The sequence below is a fragment of the Oncorhynchus tshawytscha genome, linkage group LG13 (assembly GCF_018296145.1).
Source record: "Oncorhynchus tshawytscha isolate Ot180627B linkage group LG13, Otsh_v2.0, whole genome shotgun sequence".
Classification (NCBI taxonomy): Eukaryota; Metazoa; Chordata; class Actinopteri; order Salmoniformes; family Salmonidae; genus Oncorhynchus; species Oncorhynchus tshawytscha.
In genome coordinates, this window is record NC_056441.1 from 25879449 (window position 1) to 25904030 (window position 24582).

Sequence of the window (24582 nt, forward strand, 5' to 3'; positions counted from 1 at the left end):
CTAAATACAACGTCTGAGCCATGTTTGCATATTGATTTCATACGCATATTGCACTTTATTTTAGTGTTGTTGTTGATGAGTTAATCGCGTTTTCATTTAAGAAAATACAAAGTGTTTGTTATTCCTGATGGTGCTCTCATCAGGCGTTATATGACTCACGATCATATATGGATTCAGGAATACCAACACTTTGTATTTTATTAAATAAACAAACATTTACTACAAAAACTGTTGGCATTTCATTTTCCCGCTGTACCAAAACCGAACCGAATCGTGATCCCAGAACCACAATACCAACTGAACCATGGGTTTGGTAAACCATTACACCCCTAGCTGCCACGTGATTTTAATGAAAACAATAACAATAAATCAAAGATACAGAGGAAAAGGTACAGAGAAAGAGCTGACAGATTGAAAAACTCTTCAGCTATTGCTAATTTTTCCTCTTTATTTTGGTTGTATTTTTCTTGGGGGGAAAAAATATGATATTGTGGTTTGTTTGCAACTGCAAAAAAATGCAGCTTTGTGTAAAAATACATGCATTACTATCCAAGCTTCAAACTACTCCTCAAAGCAGCTTGTGTTTTCTCTGTAAATGTGATGCCTTTCATAAAGCAATATACTTTGCAGTGTTTGAATGACTAGGACCTCACAACTCACACAAACTGCACAGTTAACAATGCACAGACAATCAGAGAGAAACAGACGGGAAATTGTAAACAGGAAGTGGCGCAGGGTCCAATTACTTCCTGGTTCACAAGTTGAACTGGGACACAGGCTAAGTCAGTGGCCCTAGAATGAGTCGTGACAATCAGCATATTTGATGCTATCCGTTTGAAAAAGGCAATGGCTGCACAGAATGGCTAATCTTGATCATAGAATGAGTAGTTATTTGCGATGCAAAGTGATTTGTAGTCATCTGTAGTCAATCTCAAACATGCACTCTGCCGAATGTCACCTTATTCCACAAGATACTTCTTAAAGCGCCCATGTGGTATTATCTCTCGTAAGAGTGGTCACTCTTAACTCAGTTACAAACCAATAACAACAAATGTTGCACCAATAGAAAAGAAGCTATTTTACAGTACTATAGAGGATAAAAGGATGTATATTTTCAGACTGCATAATTTTTTACAGATATTGTATGCATATTATGAAAATGTTACTGTTTTACGTAAATAACGGGGAAAAACAATCTTTCCCTCAATTTCATTTGCAAACCACAACGACATACTGTTTTACATTTGTTTAGATATAACTATGTGAACTTCATGAACTATAAGATTCATAGACAGATTGCAGTGTTAGTTTCACCTTGAAAAAATATCAGTTGATTAATGTATGGAACTCTATCAGTGGTGGCTGGTGGCATGTTAAATGGGGAAGACAGGCTCATAGTAATGGCTGGAACAAAATCAATGGAATAGTCTCAAACACATCAAACATCTGGTTTCAATGTTTTTGATACCATTCCATCTACTCATTATTCATCATTCATTATTATGAACTGTACTCCCCTCACCAGCCTCCTCTGAACTCTATATATACTGTCAGGAGAAAATACAATACATACTGCAAAATTGGGCTGGACAATTTGAATAAAGACGGTATTAATGCAAGACCAGCTCCTTTTCTGACAGCATCACCAACATCAACCAAGCAAATCCACTCACTGTTAAAATAATAACCCAGAATGATTTACTTGTGTTTTCATGTCTTATTGTCTAAGCAGATAAATACCTACAATTTGTTGCTCATGATGTAGTAAACATTTATCACTGCTATCTGGAATATTGGACAACAAGTCTTTGGAGAGAGTGAAATTATAGTGTGTGATGTAAGTGTAATTGAATGAGAATGAGTCTGAATATGACATGTTTTGGACAGAGTGCTTTGACTTTGGTGCCCTGGAAGAAAAGACAAGTTGCACAAAAAAAATAGAGATAATAATGATGAATTTGGATTCTCATGATTATGACGATGTTTGCACTTAATGTGAATTGGATGTTGAGAATAAAGATGGTTTTGAGAAAATGTCATGAAGTGTTTTTATTGTTTGTAAAATATCACACGTTCCCAAAGGACAACCTCAAAATGTCATCACTCATGAAAGGAAACTAACAAAAATCACTAAGACAACCAAAACAAAAAGGGGTTCTGAAAGACAGCAAGCAACTAAAAAGGGGTTTCAAAAAGAAACCCACCATGAGTGCCCACTAAATTTACCTCAGGGAAGACAAACTAACAGGGGAAAAACACCAATTTAGGATATGGAGTAAAACAAATATGGAGCAAAACAAACCCGGGATAACACAAAACTCCAGCTTCTTCCTGGCTAACTAAAGTAGAAGCGCTAACGTGAGGTGTAGCTTTCCCAACATCTCCCCAGCTGATGCACTGGCCCAGCAGATATTAAATACCTGCTGGACCAGCACAGGTGTAACACATACTGACCAACGAGGTGACTGCAATCAGTGCGTACCTCAGCTAACACGCTAACCAACCTCGAAATAGACAGAAACCGAAACCATAACACACAATCCTTGTATTACGTTTTCAAAAGTCAGATCTATCATTTACTGATCATGATATTGTAGTGAAGATAGTGTTGAATGATAATTCAGTTTATGAGTCAATGTGTCACACTCTGACCATTATTTGCGTTGTTTGTTTTTATGTTTTGTTTGGTCAGGGTGTGATATGAGTGGGCATTCTATGTTGTATGTCTAGTTTGTCTATTTCTATGTGTTTTGGCCTGATATGGTTCTAAATCAGTGGCAGGAGTTTGTCGTTGTCTCTGATTGGGAACCATATTTAGGTAGCCTGTTTTGTATTGTGGTTGGTGAGTTATCGTCTATGTTATATGTTAGCACAGTGTTTCTATAGCAGTCACGGTCGTCTTGTTTGTTTTAGTGTATTTTGTGTTTTTTCCTTCTTTCATTAAATCATGCATTCACACCACGCTGCGCTTTGGTCTCCTCAATACGATGATCATGACACAATGTGATAATTGTGCAAACGCCCCACCATCCATGAAAGGGTCATAGCCCCTAAAAGCCTCTCTCTACAATTAAACTGAAGTGCTACAGGTGTGGGATCTTAATTTGATCTGTTTCTCACAGCAGGAATTGTAATTAATGGACATTTTTGTTGGGATTGATACATTTTTGGTTCGGGCAAATCAATTCTGACATTTTAAAGTGGAAATAAACTTTAGAAGCCTTTTTTAAATTTTGAATACACTAAAAGTTTCTAACCCTAACCCTAACATTTCCTGTTCTGCAGGACATTTCCTGCAACCACAGGGGATCAAATTAAGATCTTGCACCTGTACACATTGCCAAGGCCTTTTTTTTGCCCTTTTCAAAACCATCATTAATTCAGTGCTTTTCCTTGGTCAGTATTAAACCTAAGGTTGATTCAGACCAAGCCCAGATTTGATAGGGGTCATAACTTTCATGATCTCAGCCATTTCAAAAAGGTCAGAGGTCATTCAATGTTTCACATGGGAAAGAGTAGGTAATCCTAAAAATGACATATGTGAGTGCATGTATACTCTGTGCATTTGTGTGTAATATGATTTGTTTGCCCTCTCTGACATTTATTTTGGCTCTATTTAATCACTCTGCCTGGATATTTATGTTCATAACAGTAATCCTCAGACAAACCAGAAGAGACTAACCCTAAAAAAATCTAAATTCCCTTCTTTTTTTATAGACTCGCTCCTATTGAATAACAGAATGGAGGCTGTTTTTGTCTATTTGAAATAAAACAATATGACCCAATTAGGTAAAGTGGAAAAGTGAATAACATGTGACTGTGGCACACAGAGCGAGAGGGAGATAGGGAGGCAGAGAGAGAGAAAGCTGCTGCTGTGTTTTCAAATGTCAGGGTTCAGTTAGTGGAATCACGGTGAACATTGGGATAAAGCTCTGTAGCACCATACCATTCCTCCTTTTAAATTCACACCAACAATACCAGATTTGTATTTTTTAAAAGATGACAGGACTTGAGCAACATGAATTACAACGACATTATGTTGAAGTAATATTAAATAAAGCAACATTTTGATCAGTGGTTAATCTTCTATAAAGGGACAGACACAGACAGCTACAGGAACAAAGATTCACCTTGTATCTGATGTGTCCATAAAAAAAACTTTTATGTCAACGGTTGGTTAAAAGAGCAACACTTCTCTCTGCTGGTTGAAGTTTGTACCAGGCCCAGGGATGATGGCGTCATTTTAGCATAAGTAGTAAGCACGTTTCCATCCAGTAAAGTCATACCATATAAGAAAAACAATGGAGGAAATAGGAAGGTTCGGTGTATTTGTACTTGTTCATGGTGGAATCTTTTTGTGTCTCGAAAATGCCTGTGGAAACGCCTTTACGTGAAAATATCGAAGTAATATAATAGAGTCACGAGATGATATGGTGTGTGGTCCTCCCAATACGACTCGGGAAAAAAAAGTATATATATATATACTTTTTTTATATATATACTTTTTTATATATATATAAACGAGGACACGGGAAGCCATGCAGTTTATTTCAGGCTACAGATTAAATAAATTATGATGAACTTCAAAGGGTGGTGAAAGTACAAGGTGATGGGTTTAATGCTGCTTTCCATATCGAGGGTCCTATTCTAATGACATGATGATCGATGATTCACTGCTGTTTGACAAATAGAAATATTCTTATCCATAACATTCTCATCATGTAGATTAGAGCACCTGCACAGCCTACTCGCACTTTAACTGCAAACTGTTGGCTAGAGCGAAGGTACAAAGACCAGAGTAGGCACATTTGCAACAGTTTTTGTGACAATCAGTAGAGTTGAAAATGGTATGGAAACACACTGGCCTTTAGATTTGTATTTGGTACATGAAAGTTTACGCGAAAAAGTTCACTTTGTGTTCACAACATCATCACGCACGTATTTTTATTTGCAACAGGTTAATTTGGTAGAAACATACCACTGGTGGGGAAATGCGCATATTTATGTGGATTCTAGAATATTCATATGAAAATCTGTTGGATGGAGTCCTAGCTACAGTCAGTTATTAATTACATTAAATTCAGGAATTAGATTTTGTACTTGAATTGTTAAAACTTTAAGATTAAAAGCTAACTCTGCAAGTAAATTAAGTGTAAGAATTGCCATCAATAGATAAATGCAATACAAAGTGATTCCTTTTTATAACAATAACCAGGTTTCCATCCAACCTTTCTATGTGAGTAAAGTGGGCTACATGTCCAATAGAAGACAGGCCCGAGGGAAAGAGAAAATCTGTCAGTAAACTTTCCCAAATGACAACAAAACAAAATATGCTAGACACGGTGTGATCTTTTTGTGTCAGTAAAATTCATTATACGAGAAATGACTGGAAACGCTATTAATGTGCAAATATTGATATAATAACTATCACGCGATGATGTATCGTCTTCCCACTACGATTTGGGGAAAGCAAGCAGTTTATTAGGCTACAGATTAAATAAATGATGAACTTCAAAGGGTGGTGAATGTGAAAGGTGATCTTGATGCTTCTTTCCAATAAATATCGAGGATTTTATTCTGGTGATATGATGATCAACGCTTGACTGCCATTTGACAAATAAAAATACTCAATAATCTCATGTAGATTTTACCAGCACTGTCTGCGAGCTGTTGGCTAAAGTGTACGTGCCAATACCAGAGTGTGCACATTTGCTATATAACGTAACTTTTTTTGTTACAAAACCATCAGTAGAGATGAAAATGCGATGGAAACCCATTTGATTTGTATGTTTTATCCTGGGACATGGGAATTTAACCGCAAAAGGGATTTTTATGTGCACTACCTCATCATGCACAGCCTTTAATCTGCACCAAGTCAATTTGATAGAAACATCTCTGTTGGGAAAATGGGCATATTGTCTTATGCAGATTTTAGAATATAAGAAATATACAGAAAATCTGTTGCAAATTGGATGGAAACCTAGCTAATGGTATGAAAAGTTTTATACACTGCTCAAAAAAATAAAAGGGAACACTTAAACAACACAATGTAACTCCAAGTCAATCACACTTCTGTGAAATCAAACTGTCCACTTAGGAAGCAACACTGATTGACAATAAATTTCACATGCTGTTGTGCAAATGGAATAGACAACAGGTGGAAATCACTCTAGTGGTAGCATGAGACGGAGTCTACAACCCACACAAGTGGCTCAGGTAGTGCAGCTCATTCAGGATGGCACATCAATGCGAGCTGTGGCAAGAAGGTTTGCTGTGTCTGTCAGCGTAGTGTCCAGAGCATGGAGGCGCTACCAGGAGACAGGCCAGTACATCAGGAGATGTGGAGGAGGCCGTAGGAGGGCAACAACCCAGCAGCAGGACCGCTACCTCTGCCTTTGTGCAAGGAGGAGCAGGAGGAGCACTGCCAGAGCCCTGCAAAATGACCTCCAGCAGGCCACAAATGTGCATGTGTCTGCTCAAACGGTCAAACAGACTCAATGAGGGTGGTATGAGGGCCCGACGTCCACAGGTGGGGGTTGTGCTTACAGCCCAACACCGTGCAGGACGTTTGGCATTTGCCAGAGAACACCAAAATTTGCAAATTCGCCACTGGTGCCCTGTGCTCTTAACAGATGAAAGCAGGTTCACACTGAGCACATGACAGATGTGACAGAGTCTGGAGACGCCGTGGAGAACGTTCTGCTGCCTGCAACATCCTCCATGACCGGTTTGGCGGTGGGTCAGTCATGGTGTGGGGTGGCATTTCTTTGGGGGGCCGCACAGCCCTCCATGTGCTCGCCAGAGGTAGCCTGACTGCCATTAGGTACCGAGATGAGATCCTCAGACCCCTTGTGAGATCATATGCGGGTGTGGTTGGCCCTGGGTTCCTCCTAATGCAAGACAATTCTAGACCTCATGTGGCTGGAGTGTGTCAGCAGTTCCTGCAAGAGGAAGGCATTGATGCTATGGACTGGCCCGCCCGTTCCCCAGACCTGAATCCAATTGAGCACATCTGGGACATCATTTCTCGCTCCATCCACCAACTTGCACCAGACTGTCCAGGTGTTGGCCAATGCTTTAGTCCAGGTCTGGGAGGAGATCCCTCAGGTGACCATCCATCACCTCATCAGGACCATGCCCAGGCGTTGTAGGGAAGTCATACAGGCACGTGGAGGCCACACACACTACTGAGCCTCATTTTGACTTGTTTTCAGGACATTACATCAAAGTTGGATCAGCCTGTAGTGTGGTTTTCCACTTTAATTTTGAGTGTGACTCCAAATCCAGACCTCCATGGGTTGATAAATTTGATTTCCATTGTTGTCAGCACATTCAACTATGTAAAGAAAAAAGTATTTAATAAGAATATTTCATCCATTCAGATCTAGGATGTGTTATTTTAGTGTTCCCTTTATTTTTTTGAGCAGTGTATTATTGAGGACTTTAATACTTTTGGGGAAATGCTTGCTTAACATTGGCATCATGTAGAACTGTTATTCATAAGCAAGAGGTTTTGTATGTGCCTACAGGTTTGTGGCATCAGAAAGTATTCAGACCCCTTGACTTTTTCTACATTTTGATAAGTTACAGCCTTATTCTTAAATGGATTAAATACATGTTTTTCCTCAGCAATCTAAACACAATACCCTATAACGACAAAGCGAAAATAGGTTATACATTTTTGCAAAAAGAAAACAGAAATACCTTATTTACATAAATATTCAGGCCCTTTGATATGAGACTTGAAATTTAGCTCAGGTGCATTCTGTTTCCATTGATCATCCTTCAGGCGTTTCTACAACTTGGAGTCCACCTGTGGTAAATTCAATTGATTGGACATGATTTGTAAATGCACCTGTCTATATAAGGCCCCACAGTTGACAGTGCATGCCAGAGCAATAACCAAGCCATGAGGTCGAAGGAATTGTCCGTAGAGCTCCGAGACATGATTGCGTCGAGGCACAGATCTGGGGAAGGGTACCAAAATATCTCTGCAGCATTGAAGGGCCCCAAGAACAAAGTAGCCTCCATCATTCTTAAATGGATGACGTTTGGAACCTTGTCAAGCGGAGTTCTAAATAGCAGTGCGATTTAACCTGAGTAATTGTTGCCTGTGTTACTGGTTCTCAGTGGCCTAATCATGCTTGGACAGTGGAAAAGCCTGCTGAAAAGAAATGACTAACACTGTATACAGAGATTTCTATATGTAAATAATATATTGCATAATGCAATGCTTTCAGAGAGAAAACAGAGACTGACAGACCACAAGGTAAGTCAGTGATGCACACGATTGACAGAACAGAAGCACGGAGGAGGATGGAAGATGAAGAGCAGGTGAGCTGGAAGGAGAGAGAAACGAAGGGTTTGAAATCATCGATCAATCAACGGCATAACGGACATCATCATATGGAATGCCTGCAGCTCAATTGATTACAGCCCATAGTCTCTTGGTGTTATTTCTAAAAGGAGATTACAATCTCTTATGTAATATTACAATCATACTGTATTTGAATAGAATCTACCTATTTACAGCACATCATAACTATATCTGTAGTCTATGTACAGGTTTGAAAAGTATGGTAGAGGACAAAAGCATCAGTCTGTCTATTCAAGTTAAGTGGTCCTCTGAAACATTTGAGACAGTAGTATAAGAGTTGCTGGTGGCGGAGTCCAACGGAATGACAAAAAAACATTTGTACATCTCTCTCCCTTCCCACATACACCGGCCCCACAGAAGCACGACCATTGTGCATAGCCTACATGCATTTATGAATGTTATTTTTTGTATAGATTATTTATTTCCAAATGGGCTTAGACACGATATCAATGTGTGCAAAAAACATTTTTTCATGAAACAAATTAAATACAGTTAACAAATATGCATAATTAGCACTCAAAGTAGTTTCTGTAAAATCAAATTGCGCAGTTTAATTGGATATTTTTTTTACCGAAACTGTCACCTAAAAATTTGCACCCCCCCAAAATGACAATAACAATTTTATCCTAAGGACATGGAAATAACTAAAATGTCTTCAAGCAGAGATGTGTTGAGTCGATAGGTTTTATTGGTTACCAACGTTAACCTTTGTCAGTTCAAATAACCTCAATGCATTTGATTTCCTGTCCATTTGCACTCATATCATACAAATGCGGTCTATTACCATACACTATAATAATTAAGTGACTGGACTGTGTTTGTCAATGATGGACTTCAGTTAGTTCATAACCTTACAAGAACATTATAATTTACAAGAACATTATAATTTACAACAAACTTCCTATATGCGTGTAACACACACAGCACCATCAGCTGAAACCGTAAGCTTGAAATAAGAGATTCCTCTATACAAATAAACATTCAATCAAAGCCCTTCCTCAGGTGACTAGATAGGGCCACACCTAGACAGAGGTAACGTAGCAGCGGTTACCCTGATTACATACGTCCATCTATGCTTTTACAACATCCCCCTTAATGTCATTCAACACCTATAGTTTAGAGAGGAGACAAACCTCCTCTGTAGTCATTCATTCATTCATTCATTCATTCGTCAGTTTACTTTCAACTAGATGGTTTGGAGTTTAATTAACGAGCCCTAACCCCCTTTAGAATCACCCTGTCATTTCAGGCATTAAGCACAACATTCTTCTAGATTAGTCTGCCTACAATTATAAATATATACATGTTTATTTTAAATACACCCAAGGTGTAGAACAAAGCTCTCTAACCCTGTTCTTGGAAAGCTACCTTCCTGTAGGTTTTCACTCCAACCCCAGTTGTACCTAACCTGATTCACCTTATCAACCAGCTAATTATTAGAATCAAGTGTGCTAGATTAGGGTTGGGTTAGAGCAAAAACCTACAGGGTGGTAGCTCTCCAGGAAGAGGGTTGGAGCAACAACCTACAGGATCGTAGCTCTCCAGGAACAGGGTTGGAGCAAAAAACCTACAGGGTGGTAGCTCTCCAGGAACAGGGTTGGAGCAAAAACCTACAGGGTGGTAGCTCGCCAGGAAGAGAGGTTGGAGCAAAAACCTACAGCGTGGTAGCTCTCCATGAAGAGGGTTGGAGCAAAAACCTACAGGGTGGTAGCTCTCCGGGAACAGGGTTGGAGAGCCATGGTGTAAGACCTAAACGAAAAGTGTAAATAATCAAATCAAATATATTGCACCAAAAATATGCAAAAATAAAAAATACACGTCTACACAATATTTATAAAAAGGTTCTTCTCTAAGGGTTGTACAGTTGCAAACTTCCTACACAACACGGACACAGAAACAAGACAAAGAAACATAATATCTTCCGCTTGTGTCTGAACGTGTGCATTCATGGTTATTACAACAGAAGCCTTTCAGCCTTACAGTACGATAACTTTGAAGTATTTCCCCTCCCTCCCCTTTGATCTTGACACATTTGCTGACTACTTCAACTTGTTTGTGAAGGGAAAAGATCACGTGAAGTGAGGGGCGTGATGAGGGTTCTCTAGGAGGTCAGGGTTCATAGTTCATTAGTGTAGATGGTCGAGGTGTGTCAGGGTGGGTGGAGAAATGGGCTTTGTGGTCCACAACCACAGAACTCAGACCCAATGTCCATGGTCATATTCATTAGGGCACACCATAGCAAAAGGTCTTGCAACGGGGGGAAAAAAACAAGCATTTATTATTGGGCAAGTTCATGTGGTACCTCCCCATCTCAGTTAATGTTCCATTTGGTGCATAATGAATACTCCCCAGGTTCAGAACTTGGTTCTGGTCTAGTGATGGATCTTGAAGGCCAGCAGCTGCTCAGAGTGCATGTTATTAAGGGAGCGCAGTTCGGGCAGTCTGAGGAGCAGCTTGGTGAATATGGCTGACTCGTTGGTGTGGTTCTTAGTGATGAGGCCCTTCAGGTGCCGGATCAGAGTTTCCTGAAGCGCCTCCACAGAGTTCACGTTCTCAATCCCTGAGCGATCTAGAACACAAAAAACCCCGTAGAACTTTATTAGACTTGGTGCCTATACTTTTCTCTGATTACCATTCACAGATGTATGGCTCTATGACAGGAAGCTGGATAGAAGATGTTAGTGAGGAAGGAAACTTTCACTATAATACAATGCATGCTTTCAAACAACAAACATACTTTAGATAGTTACACTAATCTCTTGGTAAGGAGCCATACAGTACCATAACTCACAGTATTAAGTCTGTTTCTATAGGATATAGTGTCTATAGTCTAGAAGAAAGTACAGTGGGGCAAAAACTATTTAGTCAGCCACCAATTGTGCAAGTTCTCCCACTTAAAAGGATGAGAGAGGCCTGTAATTTTCATCATAGGTACACTTCAACTATGACAGACAAAATCAAAAAAAAAAAAATCCAGAAAATCACATTGTAGGATTTTTAATGAATTTATTTGCAAATTATGGTGGAAAATAAGTATTTGGTCAATAACAAAAGTTTCTCAATACTTTGTTATATACCCTTTGTTGGCAATGACAGAGGTCAAACGTTTTCTGTAAGTCTTTCACACACTGTTGCTGGTATTTTGGCCCATTCCTCCATGCAGATCTCCTCTAGAGCAGTGATGTTTTGGGGCTGTTGCTGGGCAACACAGACTTTCAACTCCCTCCAAAGATTTTCTATGGGGTTGAGATCTGGAGACTGGCTAGGCCACTCCAGGACCTTGAAATGCTTCTTACGAAGCCACTCCTTCGTTGCCCGGGCGGTGTGTTTGGGATCATTGGCATGCTGAAAGACCCAGCCACATTTCATCTTCAATGCCCTTGCAGATGGAAAGTTTTCACTCAAAATCTCACGATACATGGCCTCATTCATTCTTTCCTTTACACGGATCAGTCGTCCTGGTGCCTTTGCAGAAAAACAGCCCCAAAGCATGATGTTTCCACCCCCATGCTTCACAGTAGGTATGGTGTTCTTTGGATGCAACTCAGCATTCTTTGTCCTTCAAACACAATGAGTTGAGTTTTTACCAAAAAGTTCTATTTTGGTTTCATCTGACCATATGACATTCTCCCAATCTTCTTCTGGATCATCCAAATGCTCTCTAGCAAACTTCAGACGGGCCTGGACATGTACTGGCTTAAGCAGGGGGACACGTCTGGCACTGCAGGACTTGAGTCCCTGGCGGCATAGTGTGTTACTGATGGTAGGCTTTGTTACTTTGGTCCCAGCTCTCTGCAGGTCATTCCCTAGGTCCCCCCGTGTGGTTCTGGGATTTTTGCTCACCGTTCTTGTGATCATTTTGACCCCACGGGGTGAGATCTTGCGTGGAGCCCCAAATCGAGGGAGATTATCAGTGGACTTATATGTCTTCCATTTCCTACTAATTGCTCCCTCAGTTGATTTCTTCAAACCAAGCTGCTTACCTATTGCAGATTCAGTCTTCCCAGCCTGGTGCTGGTCTACAATTTTGTTTGTGGTGTCCTTTGACAGATCTTTGGTCTTGGCCATAGTGGGGTTTGGAGTGTGACTGTTTGAGGTTGTGGACAGGTGTCTTTTATACTGATAACAAGTTCAAACAGGTGCCATTAATACAGGTAACGAGTGGAGGACAGAGGAGCCTCTTAAAGAAGAAGTTGCAGGTCTGTGAGAGACAGAAATCTTGCTTGTTTGTAGGTGACCAAATACTTATTTTCCACCATCATTTGCAAATAAATTCATAAAAAATCCTACAATGTGATTTTCTGGATTTTTTTCTTCTCATTTTGTCTGTAATAGTTGAAGTGTACCTATGATAAAAATGACAGGCCTCATCTTTTTAAGTTGGAGAACTTCCACAATTGGTGGCTGACTAAATACTTTTTTGCCCCACTGTATATTTAAAAGGGGCAGGAAATATGAATGAAAAGGTCACGTCATGATCCTACCGGCAGAGATGAGGACAACGGTGGTGAACAGGCTCATCTCCTCCTCGCTAAGGCTGAGCCCCATCAGATTTTCGCTGAAGTCCATCATGGAGGTCAGGAAGTCGCCGGCGCCCATGGCTCGTAACGCCTCCACGCTGTACTTGGTACCACCCAGGAATGTCACGGTGCGGTCTTTCACATCAAACAGCGATGCAAAACGGACCACTAGCACCTGATGAAATGACAGCAGACACTAGGTACGTTTGGCTGGATTAAGTGCATTTCCATGAGCCATATCAGTTTGTTTTTAATACTGTTTTCATTCACATACATGTGAGAAAGGGGATGAGGAGTAGAGGAGAGAAGGAGAAAAGAAGAGCCTAGGGAAGGAAGACGGAGAAAAACAATGCAATAAAAAAGGTTTTAATATACTGTAAGTGAGTGTTCTGGTCTTCACCTCAAAGGTACCAGCCTTGAGCAGGCTGACCTGGTCGTGTTGGGAGAGGTCGCTGAAGCCTGGGATCCGCTTGGCAAACTCCACCACCTCCCTGACGGCCGGGGTGAAACTGTGGCTGAACTCCTCCCAGATCCCATGGCCTGACTTATGGGGATTCACATGGGGAGATGTGTTCATGGGACACAGCTGAGGATGGAGAGAGGAGAAGGAGGTACATGAAACATATCATTGATATACTTGTTTAATGGTGGATAAGTCGAGTTTCCCATATACATTGTGTTATGTTAACACAATCTGAAGGTGTGAGATCAAGTACGGTGTTACACAGGGATTGAATCTTGTACTTCTATTATTTGTAGTTTATGATTTGGGGAGTGTTATACAAATGTAGTCAATCAATATATTATACAATAGATTAGCATAGATATTATATTAACTATAATATATCATATAGTCATTGTCCATCTTGGACTCACCAGATGCATCCTGTTGCCCCCGCTCCACAGTGGTCTTGTCAATCCTCCGTGGGAGTTGGAGGTGGCCTGGCTAGTGCTGTTGTTGCCTCCATGGTGGGTGTAGGCTGGGAAATAGCCACTAGGGGAGCTGTTGGGCAGTCTGTCTCTGCTGTAGAGACAGTGATTCTGGGTGGGGGTGGTGGGAGTACCTCTGCTGTAGGGGCAATGGCTGGGGGTGGAGGTGTCATCCTCCTGGCAATGGTGCCTCTCACTCTCCTGAGCCTGGTTGTGGGCCTGAGTGGCTGTGAATGAGGCCAGGTCATTCTGCTGGTTCTGGTTCTTCTGGTTCCAGGCCTCCTGCTGGTTCCAGTTCCTCTCCTCTATCCTCTTTCCAGTGTCACTGACACGTTGCTCCTCCCCCAGGGAGGTCGGCTGGGCATCAGCCTGGGACTGGGGGGAAGGGCTACCTTGCTTCTGATTGTACATGAAGGACTCCTGGTGGGCCCGGGTCACCGAGCCAATCCCATCCTCTGACCCGCGGTCTGAACCACTTGGAGACGCCGATATAGGGCTTCGGCTTGTATCCATGGCGACTGCAGACTCTGGGTGATGTTTGGGCTCCTCTGATTGGTTGGACCCGGGGGAAGCGGCGGGAGAGGTGGAGGAAGAGGATGAGCCTAAACCAGAGTCAACATCTTGGGGGCGGGGCTCCCCAGGGCAGGCCGGCACCTGAAGCTGATTGGCCAGGGTGAGGGGTGTGTTACCGTGGAGCTGGCTGTGTAGCTGGCTGTTGTTCATCATGTTGTTCACGGCACTCTGCATCTCTAGCAGCATTCGCTGCTTCTCACGCTTTGGGATGCGGCCGAAACGCACAGCTATTAGAGGAAAGAGATAGGAGACAAGGTTTAACCCGGGTGGACACTACACCACTTTCAAAATCCTAACACTTAACAATGTGGCACAGATGGTGGTCACACACTACAAGACTCTTCACTTTGTCGTGAGGATTCTCAATACCATGCTGTCTCGCCAAAACAATGATGTGATTAGATTTAATGTAGCTATGAGCTGTGGCTCAAAGCAGCCTCAAATGTTCAGTCATTCACACTTGCCAAATAGAGTTGAAATATCTAGGAAACATTTTGAATATCATTGATTGTGAACTTCAGAGCTGTAACAATTTGACACTTTGGCTTTGGTTAAAGGCAAGTATAAACACATACTAATATTAGTTATCGCTCCTGCTAGAGTCTACACACATTCTGGGTGACGTGAAACAACGTTTCTCACTGGCTTCTTCTCTGGCGAACTCTCATTGGCAATTACTAATCACCGTTCTCAAAACGTGTCATTTCACATCTCACACTACAAGAGCATTGCAGATTTTGTGGCGATAAAATCAAACATGTTTGAAAATAATCGGATGTCTGGGACTGCTCAAAGACGAGATCGGTAGCCTTCAGATTGCGTCTTTGACCCGCTCACATTAAACGAGCGTTGGCGACGCAACAATATGGGGATTTTGGCTCCGGTCTCAAAAACTTGTCTCGGGCAGCTAAATCGTGTAGTGTACACCAGGCTTTAATTACCTCCAACACCTCCTATTAAAATGGTCTTTGCTGATAGGTCTGCTAGTCTACAGATAATGACCAAATACTGTCCATCCTTGTTTAAAATAGAACAAACCGATACTTTTCTTCATCTACTTTTTTCTCAACTACATATTTATGTAATCCACGACAACCCACGAGAACGGTAATAAACCATGTATTATTGTGATAGGAGAGGGGATGTAGTTATAGAAGGTAATAGGAACTTACAGTCCTTGGACATGCCGACCAGCAGACACTTCTTGAAGCGACACTGCTGGCAGCGGTTCCTGTTGATCCTCATGATGGCACAGCTCTCGTTCTTCAGGCACTTCTTATACTGGATGTTCTGCTGGATGCTCCGACGGAAGAAACCCTACAGACAGACAGATAGGGAGACTTGCTAGTTCACAGTGCTTTGACAGCAGAACTAGGTCATTAAGAGAGGAGAGAGAGAGAGGCTGTGGTTAAAAATAAGGCAGAAGCATTCTGAGTTCGATGGTTTGACCCTTTTAGGCTACCGTCCCATTATGTCATTGCCCTTGCTCTCTCACCTTAACTATGGCATTGAGGCACAACATTGATTAGGTGTGTGTGTGTGTGTGTGTGTGTGTGTGTGTCAGTCTGTGTTCTCACCTTGCAGCCCTCACAGGCATGGACCCCATAGTGGAATCCAGATGCAATATCTCCACACACCTTACACAGCAGCACCAGGCCGTTGATTTCTGCAAAAACCCAGATGCAAAACATCTCATCAGCACTCATTGACGCAATGCCTCTTTAAAGTAAATTCAACAGATTGTATTCATACCCAAAGCCAAGGGTCAATTATTGCAATAGTAACTGAATAGACATTCAAGTTATTGCACAGCAGAGAAACCACTCACTAGTAATGCTGCATTTTGCACTGGTCTTTGCTGTAGTATGGGCCAGTGGGAGACCTGCCGTGGTTAGGGGCGTGTCCACCACATTGCCCTGGCGACAGATGTGGGAGGAGTTGTGTGGCAGGGAAGAGGAGTTGTAGCAGTCGTTTGAGTCACTATGACATGACTCAGGGCTGGAGGAGCTGATGTAGGCTATTACACCCCCTAGTGGAGAGAAAGACATGATGATTAGGCTGATAATTTAATATAATTAAATAGAACACATATTATACTGTTATCTCTATGGATAGGGCTGGCTGCTGGGGTAGCAGAGGTTCAAGTTGAACAAAGAACAATGACTTTACATTACCTTATAAATAGAGTGTTTGAAAGGAATTTGAATTAATGTTGTTTCGGAACATTTTGCAGACCGAAGGGAAGGATCTGGAAATCATATAGTCCAAAAAAATATTCATATTTTGGGTGGGGTGTGTTGAGACTGAGCACTGCAGCAGACAGCCAAGTCTCGTAAGTGAGATCAGACAGAGCAGCATGCGTTGTGACAACCTTTTACCAGTTGTAGGTAGGCTATTTAGATTGTCATTATGGAGACACCCATTTCCAACCCTTTTTCCAGAAAACATGAACATGTTACAACTGATGCTCATCACGAAATAACGGTGACAAAGCACAGGAAAATGACTTTAGGCACTTAGAGCCCATTAGAAAAATTTCCTAAGACATTGGTTTAAACTCCATTCTAATGTAGACTTTGCTTATGGAAAACCATATCAAGCTAAAGGTTTTACATATGCTTAGTTCTTGGGTCTCCAGCGCTGGACGAGTGGAAATTAAGTGAACTCCCTTGCGTGCTTCTGTTATAGGGAAAAATCCACAATGAAACTGACATTAAAATGTGGACAATGATACAGTTGCATCTGTTGGCCATCAACCAGCCTATTCATTTCTATGCCCATGATGGCTACTGTAGCCTACCATTTTAAACAAATTTGTTGAAATGACAATATCACTGTAGCCAATGCAAATACATTTGTTTCACTTGTGTAGTTTACCAGGAGGTGGAAAACTGATTTAATAAATAGCCTATAACTTCTGTTTATTATTGTTGTTGTAGCCATGTGTTATTAAACACTGTCTGACAAAGATATAGGCCTATTCAGGCCTAATAGTTCCCACTGCTATTCAGTTTACAGCACCAGTCAAAAGTTTGGGCACCTACTCATTCATGGGTTTTTCTCTATTTGTACTATTTTCTACATTGTAGATAGTGAAGACATCAAAACCATGAAATAACACATATGGAATTATATAGCAACCAAAAAAAAAAAAGTGTTAACTAATCCAAATATATTTTACATTTTAGATTCTTCAAAGTAGCCACCCTTTGCCTTGATGACAGCGTTGCACACTCCTGGCATTCTCTCAACCAGCTTCATGAGGTAGTCACCTGGAATGCATTTCAATTAACAGGTGTGCCTTGTTAAAAGTTCATTTGTGGAATTTATTTCCTTCTTAATGCGTTTGAGCCAAACAGTTGTGTAGTGACAAGGTAGGGGTGGTGTACAGCAGATAGCCCAATTTAAAAGTTGGCAAACAACATCAAGCACTGTGATGAAACTGGCTCTCATGAGGACCGCCACAGGAAATAAAGACACAGAGTTACTTCAGCTGCAGAGGATAAGTTCATTAAAGTTACCAGCCTCAGAAATTGCATCCCAAATAAATGCTTCACAGAGTTCAAGTAACAGACATCTCCACATCAACTGTTCAGAGGAGACTGTGTATATCAGGCCTTCATGATTGAATTGCTGCAAAGAAACCACTACTAAAGGACACCAATAAGAAGAAGAGACTTACTTGGGCCAAGAAACACAAACAATGGACTTTAGACCGGTGGAATTCTGTCCTTTAGTCTGATTAGTCCAAATTGGAGATTTTTGGTGAGAGTAGCTGAACGGATGATCTCCGCAGGTGTGATTCCAACTGTGAAGCATGGAGGAGGTGTGATGGTGTGGGAGTGCTTTACAAGTGACACTGTCTGGGATTTATTTAAAATTCAAGGCACACTTAACCAGCATGGCTACCAGAGCATTCTGCAGCGAAACACCATCCCATCTGAATTACGCTTAGTGGGACAATCATTTGTTTTTCAACAGGACAATGACCCAAAACACATTTCCAGGCTGTGTAAGGGCTATTTGACCAAGAAGGAGAGTGATGGAGTGCTGCATCAGATGACCTGGCCTCCACAATCACCTGGGGGGAATTAATGAGCCATGAATGAGCCAAGACGGGGTTGATTAGGTGGCCATGATGGTATGAAGGCCAGATTGGCAATTTAGCCGGGTCACCGGGGTTAACACCCCTACTCTTACGATAAGTGCCATGGGATCTTTAGTGACCACAGAGAGTCAGGACACCTGTTTAACGTCCCAACCCGAAAGATGGCACCCTACACAAGGCAATGTCCCCAATGACTGCCCTGGGGCTATGGGATATTTGTTTTAGACTAGGAAAAGATGCCTCCTACTGGCCCTCCAACACCACTTCCAGCAGCATCTGGTCTCCCATCCAGGACCAACCCTGCTTAGCTTCAGAAGCAAGCCAGCAGTGGGATGCAGGGTAGTATGCTGCTGGCCTTCTTAGGTTGTTAGAAGTTAATTTGAGATTCATTCTTAATTTGCTCTATAAAGTTATGGAAAAAGGGTTTATTGGCTAAATGTGGCAGCACTCTTGCTGAGAAAAACATTTCTGAGCTAGTTTTTAGGCCTCGTGGGTAGGTTTTGAGTTGTCTTTGGGCAAGAAATTTCAGCTAAACCTGGCAACCCTGTGCAGAGTGGCTCTCAGCCAGGAAGAGAGGCCGACCACCCGCCCAGTCTAACCGCTCTGTTTTATCACCCCCCTTTTTTTCAGATCAGGCTGACCTCATTTCTCTTCCTACATTCTGGTTAGATAACACCCCTGTTACATAATGCCAGTTCCAGCAGGGTGCCATAATGCCAGTTTCAGCAGGGTGCGTGGAGAATAGCTTGGCTACACTTCAACTCACACACATACGGCTCAAGAGGGAAGCTCATCGTCATTCAATCAAGAAGCAGGGTCAGGGCCAACATTGCCAGATTGCTTCATGGAGCAAGCTATTAATGCCTTCCAAATGTTGTGTGGCCCTTATGGTACTAAATTAAATGTAATTTGTCACATGCGCCGAATACAACAGGTGTAGTAGACCTTACAGTGAAATGCTTACTTACAAGCCCTTGAACAACAATGCAGTTTTAAGAAAATACCTCAAAATGTAAGCGATAAGAATAACAAATAATTAAAGAGTAGCAGTAAATAACAATAGTGGCTATATACAGGGGGTACCGGTACAGAGTCAATGTAATTGATGTGTTCATGAGTTGGTCATCTGTAAGTCCCTTGTTGATTACAGAAGTTTCAGCAAATTCTAAAATAATATCAATAGCCACAGCTGCCCTCTTTTCAACATTCATAAAGCACAAGAAATCCCATAGCAAACACATTCCAAATAAGGATGACTTACATAATGAATAGATGATTAGGTTGTGAAACTCTTGGCCAATCAATTATAATTTTACTAGACTGACGAAGTTCATTTTTGGAACCCGCCCCTACCTGGAACGTACATGTTTTCCCGAGAAACCCAGTGGTAGAAAACTGGGTCAGTTTACATTGCTGCAACCCTATAACTGCATGCAGTTTCACGTGTATCCACACCAACTCGCAGTGCATTATCTTTGGCAGAATTATGCAATATATACGTCACAGCACTTCTCCACCAACCAGAGGACGCAAGGGAGCATTTAAAGAAGGAAGTATACACGTCACAGCGCTCCTCAGCCAATCAGAGAGATCGTATACAGAGTCGCACATGGCTAACGACCCGTGCATGTGAGAAAAGGGACCTGCAACACTGTTCCAGCATACCGATACTAAAATAACAACACCTTCAATGGCACTCCTAACCCACTTTAACCCAGTTTTAATTAAGGCTCATTACAGTAAGAAAAATCTAACATGTATGAGCAGTTCACTGTAATACATTTGGCTTATGTTTTAATTCAAAACATCACAAAACTCTTTAAAAACAGGATTCTGACAAGTAGCCTGTTAAAGTTGTATAATTAATCTAGGTTGCGGTCTAATGAAACACACTATCAAAAATCTAACGGTTAAACTGTAGACACTAAAATAGGCTAGAGGCCTACACATACATCTTTCTAAACGTATTGAGCAGAATATGATCGTTTTACCTGCTTTTGTAGATTCCATGTGCTCTGACTTCTGAAATCCCCCTATTTGGACCTTTAGTCTGATGACGTTTTTCTTATCTTGTTTTCACCAACTTTTTACGTCACTGGTTGATGTTTTTGATCAATGAATTGAAGCGTTCAGAAAATTGTCGGGAAATGCACGTAGGCCTACTAGTTTCAGAGATGACAGCAATCGCTCAACAGCAACTGTTGCTAATCAGATTGATTTCCCGTCGTGATAGTTAACGATCACCAACGTTCCAAACAATTGACGTAAACTAAACTGTATCCGTTTGGTTGAAAACACGCCCCGAATCAAACAATAGATTGTAGCCAATTGTTTCGCTACAGAATGAATCGAACGTTCGGAATCCCGTATATTTTTCTTTTTCGTAGAGCGCTCAAAAAAGCTGTCCGTCTGAAGTCTCTTTTCTGAAGGCTAAAGATATGCCTAAGCATATTAATAGCTATAGCATACAAATGTGTATTTTCTCGAAGTAAACGATAGCTCTGATAGCAAAGAGTAGGACGTTATTATTATTCGCTGAAAGACGGTTCCGAGTTGAGCTCTCGACTCGAGCTGCTATTCTTCTTCTTTGGTGGGGTTTATCGGCGGTTGGCATCAACCGTTTTGGTGCATTACCGCCATCTACTGTACGGGAGTGTGGGCCAGCGACAGGGAGAAACTCAAATCAAATTGTATTGGTCACATACACATGGTTAGCAGATGTTAATGCGAGTGTAGCGAAATGCTTGGGCTTCTAGTTCCGACGATGCAGTAATATCTAACAAGTAATATAACAAATTCACAAAACTACCTTATACACACAAATGTAAAGGGGTGAATAAGAATATGTACATATAAATATATGGATGAGCGATGGCCGTGCGGCACAGGCAAGATGCAGTAGAGGGTATAGAACGGTATATACATATGAGATGAATAATGTGGGATATGTAAACATTATTAAAGTGGTGTATTTTAAGTGACACCTTTATTAAGTCCATTTATTAAATTGGCCAGAGATTGAGTCTGTATAATGGCAGCAGCCTCTCTATGTTAGTGATGGCTGTTTAACAGTTTGATGGCCTTGAGATAGAAGCTGTTTTTTAGTCTCTCGGTCCCAGCTTTGATGCACCTGTACTGACCTCGCCTTCTGGATGATAGCGGGGTGAACAGGCAGTGGCTCGGGTGGTTGTTGTCCTTGATGATCTTTTTGGCCTTCCTGTGACATCGGGTGGTGTAGGTGTCCTGGAGGGCAGGTAGTTTGCCCCTGTGATGCGTTGTGCAGACCGTACTACCCTCTGGAGAGCCTTGTGGTTGAGGGCGGTGCAGTTGCCTTACCATGCGGTGATACAGCCCGACAGGATGCTCTCAATTGTGTATCTGTAAATGTTTGTGAGTGTTTTAGGTGACAAGCCAAATTTCTTCACCCTCCTGAGGTTGAAGACACGCTGTTGGGCCTTCTTCACCACGCTGTCTGTCTGGGTGGACCATTTCAGTTTGTCCGTGATGTGTACGCCGAGGAACTTAAATCTTTCCACCTTCTTCACTACTGTCCTGTCGATGGGGGATGCTCCCTCTGCTGTTTCCTGAAGTCCACGATCATCTCCTTTGTTTTGTTGACGTTGAGTGAGAGGTTATTTTCCTGACACCACACCTTGAGGGCTCTCACCTCCTCCCTGTAGGCCGTCTCGTCGTTGTTGGTAATCAAGCCTACCACTGTAGTGTCATCTGCAAACTTGATGATTGAGTTGGAAGCGTGCATGTCCACGCAGTCATGGGTGAACAGGGAGTACAGGAGAGGGCTGAGAACGCACCCTTGTGGGGCCCCAGTGTTGAGGATCAGCGGGGTGGAGATATTGTTTCCTACCTTCACCACTTGGGGGGCGGCCCGTCAGAAAGTCCAGGATCCAGTTGCATAGGGCGGGGTGCAGACCCAGGGTCTCGAACTTAATGACGAGTTTGGAGGGTACTATGGTGTTAAATGCTGAGCTGATGTCAATGAACAGCATTCTTACATAGGTATTCCTCTTGTCCAGATGGGATAGGGCAGTGTGCAGTGTGATGGCGTTTGCACCGTCAGTGGACCTATTGATGTGGTAAGCAAATTGGAGTGGGTCTAGGGTATCAGGTAGGGTGGAGGTGATATGATCCCTGACTAGTCTCTCAAAGCACTTCATGATGACAGAAGTGAGTGCAACGGGACAATAGTAATTTAGTTCAGTTACCTTAGTTTCTTGCGAACAGGAACAATGGTGGCCATCTTGAAGCATGTGGGGACAACCAACTGGGGTAGGGATTGATTGAATATGTCCGTAAACACACCAGCCAGCTGGTCTGCGCATGCCCTGAGGACATGGCTAGGGATGCCGTCTGGGCCGGCAGCCTTGCAAGGGTTAACATGTTTAAATGTTTTACTCACTTTGGCCAGGGAGAAGGAGAGCCCACAGGCTTTGGTAGCGGGCCGTGTCAGTGGCACTGTATTGTCCTCAAAGCCAGCCACGGGCTGGTTTTCTTTTTGTAATCTGTGATTGACTGTAGACCCTGCCACATATGTCTCGTGTTTGAGCCGTTGAATTGCGACTCTACTTTGTCTCTATACTGACACTTTGCTTGTTTGATTGCCTTGCAGAGGGAAAAGCTACACTGTTTGTAATTGGTCATATTTCCAATCGCCTTGCCATGATTAAAAGCAGTGGTTCAAGCTTTCAGTTTTGCGCGAATGCTGCCATCAATCCACGGTTTCTGGTTAGGAAAAGTTTTAATAGTCACAGTGGGTACGACATCTCTAATGCACTTGCTAATAAACTTGCACACAGAGTCAGCGTACACATCAATGTTGTTGTCTGAGGCTATCTGGAACATATCCCAGTCCACGTGATCGAAGCAATCTTGAAGCGTGGAATCCGATTGGTCAGGCCAGCGTTGGATAGACCTGAGCACAGGCGTTTCCTGTTTTAGATTCTGTCTATAGGTCGGGAGCAACAAAATGGAGTCATGGTCAGATTTGCCGAAGGCAGGGCAGGGCTTTGTATGCATTGCGGAAGTTAGAGTAGCAATGATCCAGAATGCTACCAGCTCTTGTTGCGCATTCGATATGCTGATAGAATTTAGGGAGCCTTGTTCTCAGATTAGCTTTGTTAAAATCCCCAGATACAATAAATGCAGCCCCAGGATGTATGGTTTCCAGTTTCCAGAGTCCAGTGAATTACGGCTGTGATTATAATCGAAGAGAATTCTCTTGGAAGATAATGCGGTCGGCATTTGATTGTAAGGAATTCAAGGTCAGGTGAACAAAATGACTTGAGTTCCTGTATGTTGTTGTAATTACACCATGAGTTGTCAATCATAAGGCATACACCCCCACCTTTCTTCTTACCAGAGATGTTTGTTTCTGTTTCGGCGCGATGCATGAAGAAACCAGGTGGCTGTACTGACTCTGACAACATATCCTGAGTGAGACATGTTTCCTTGAAACAGAGAATGTTACAATCTCTGGCACTAAATCCTACCTAACAGCACTGTTGCTCTTAATTTTTAAATATTTTTTATATTTGAGACTATACTACTCAATACAGTCTTTACTTTAATTTCCTGTACCCCTTTCTCCCTCATACTAGATCTCAGCCTCTCTCTGCTCACCTTGTACATGCTCCACGCCTCTGTTTCCCGGCAATAATCACACTTTCCTGTTGGATGCTTTCCTATCACATTTAAGGTCTTATTCAACTAGTCTACACTCTCACTGTGGCCTAAATTTAAACATTTAGGCCAGATAGGCAATGTTAGGAGAAAGGGGATCCTCATGTCCAAGAGGTGAGGCAGAGACCACAGAGAGGGTAGGCAACGTGAGGGCAGAAACATTCAGAATGACACACATAACAGCTTGTTTTTTAAATTCAGGAACAAGGGCAAAATGTAGATATTTGGGTGTAGGTCTTCATGTGTTTGAAACGCATGCATCTAAGTAGACATCCATCAAGCAAATCACAGCTATCACAGATGAGATCTGTACACTAGTGTTTTCATATAGCTAACCAAGGAGAAAAATAATGAAGCAGTTGACCTGTGTGACATCA

At 42.0% G+C, this 24582-nt stretch overlaps 1 protein-coding gene across 1 annotated transcript; it reads right to left on the reverse strand.

The window, feature by feature from the left end:
* Positions 1-10636: 10636 nt before the first annotated feature.
* LOC112264601 (nuclear receptor subfamily 1 group D member 2) lies at positions 10637-21106 on the reverse strand. The gene is made up of 8 exons (XM_024441319.2): positions 20500-21106; positions 16229-16429; positions 15978-16066; positions 15573-15717; positions 13774-14627; positions 13298-13483; positions 12862-13072; positions 10637-10946 (listed from the first exon to the last, which is right to left on the reverse strand). Exons 1-8 carry the CDS (start codon positions 20516-20518, stop codon positions 10750-10752), a joined length of 1902 nt encoding a protein of 633 aa, XP_024297087.1. The 5' UTR covers positions 20519-21106; the 3' UTR covers positions 10637-10749.
* Positions 21107-24582: the final 3476 nt, after the last annotated feature.

What these genes read in the sequence shown, in the direction of transcription:
- LOC112264601 (XM_024441319.2), bottom strand. An exon ending in TGCAAAATGCAGCATTACTA is followed by an intron (nt 16,067 to 16,228) that starts GTGAGTGGTTTC and finishes GGGTTTTTGCAG; the next exon opens with AAATCAACGGCCTGGTGCTG. An exon ending in GGTCGGCATGTCCAAGGACT is followed by an intron (nt 14,628 to 15,572) that starts GTAAGTTCCTAT and finishes TTCCTCTAATAG; the next exon opens with CTGTGCGTTTCGGCCGCATC.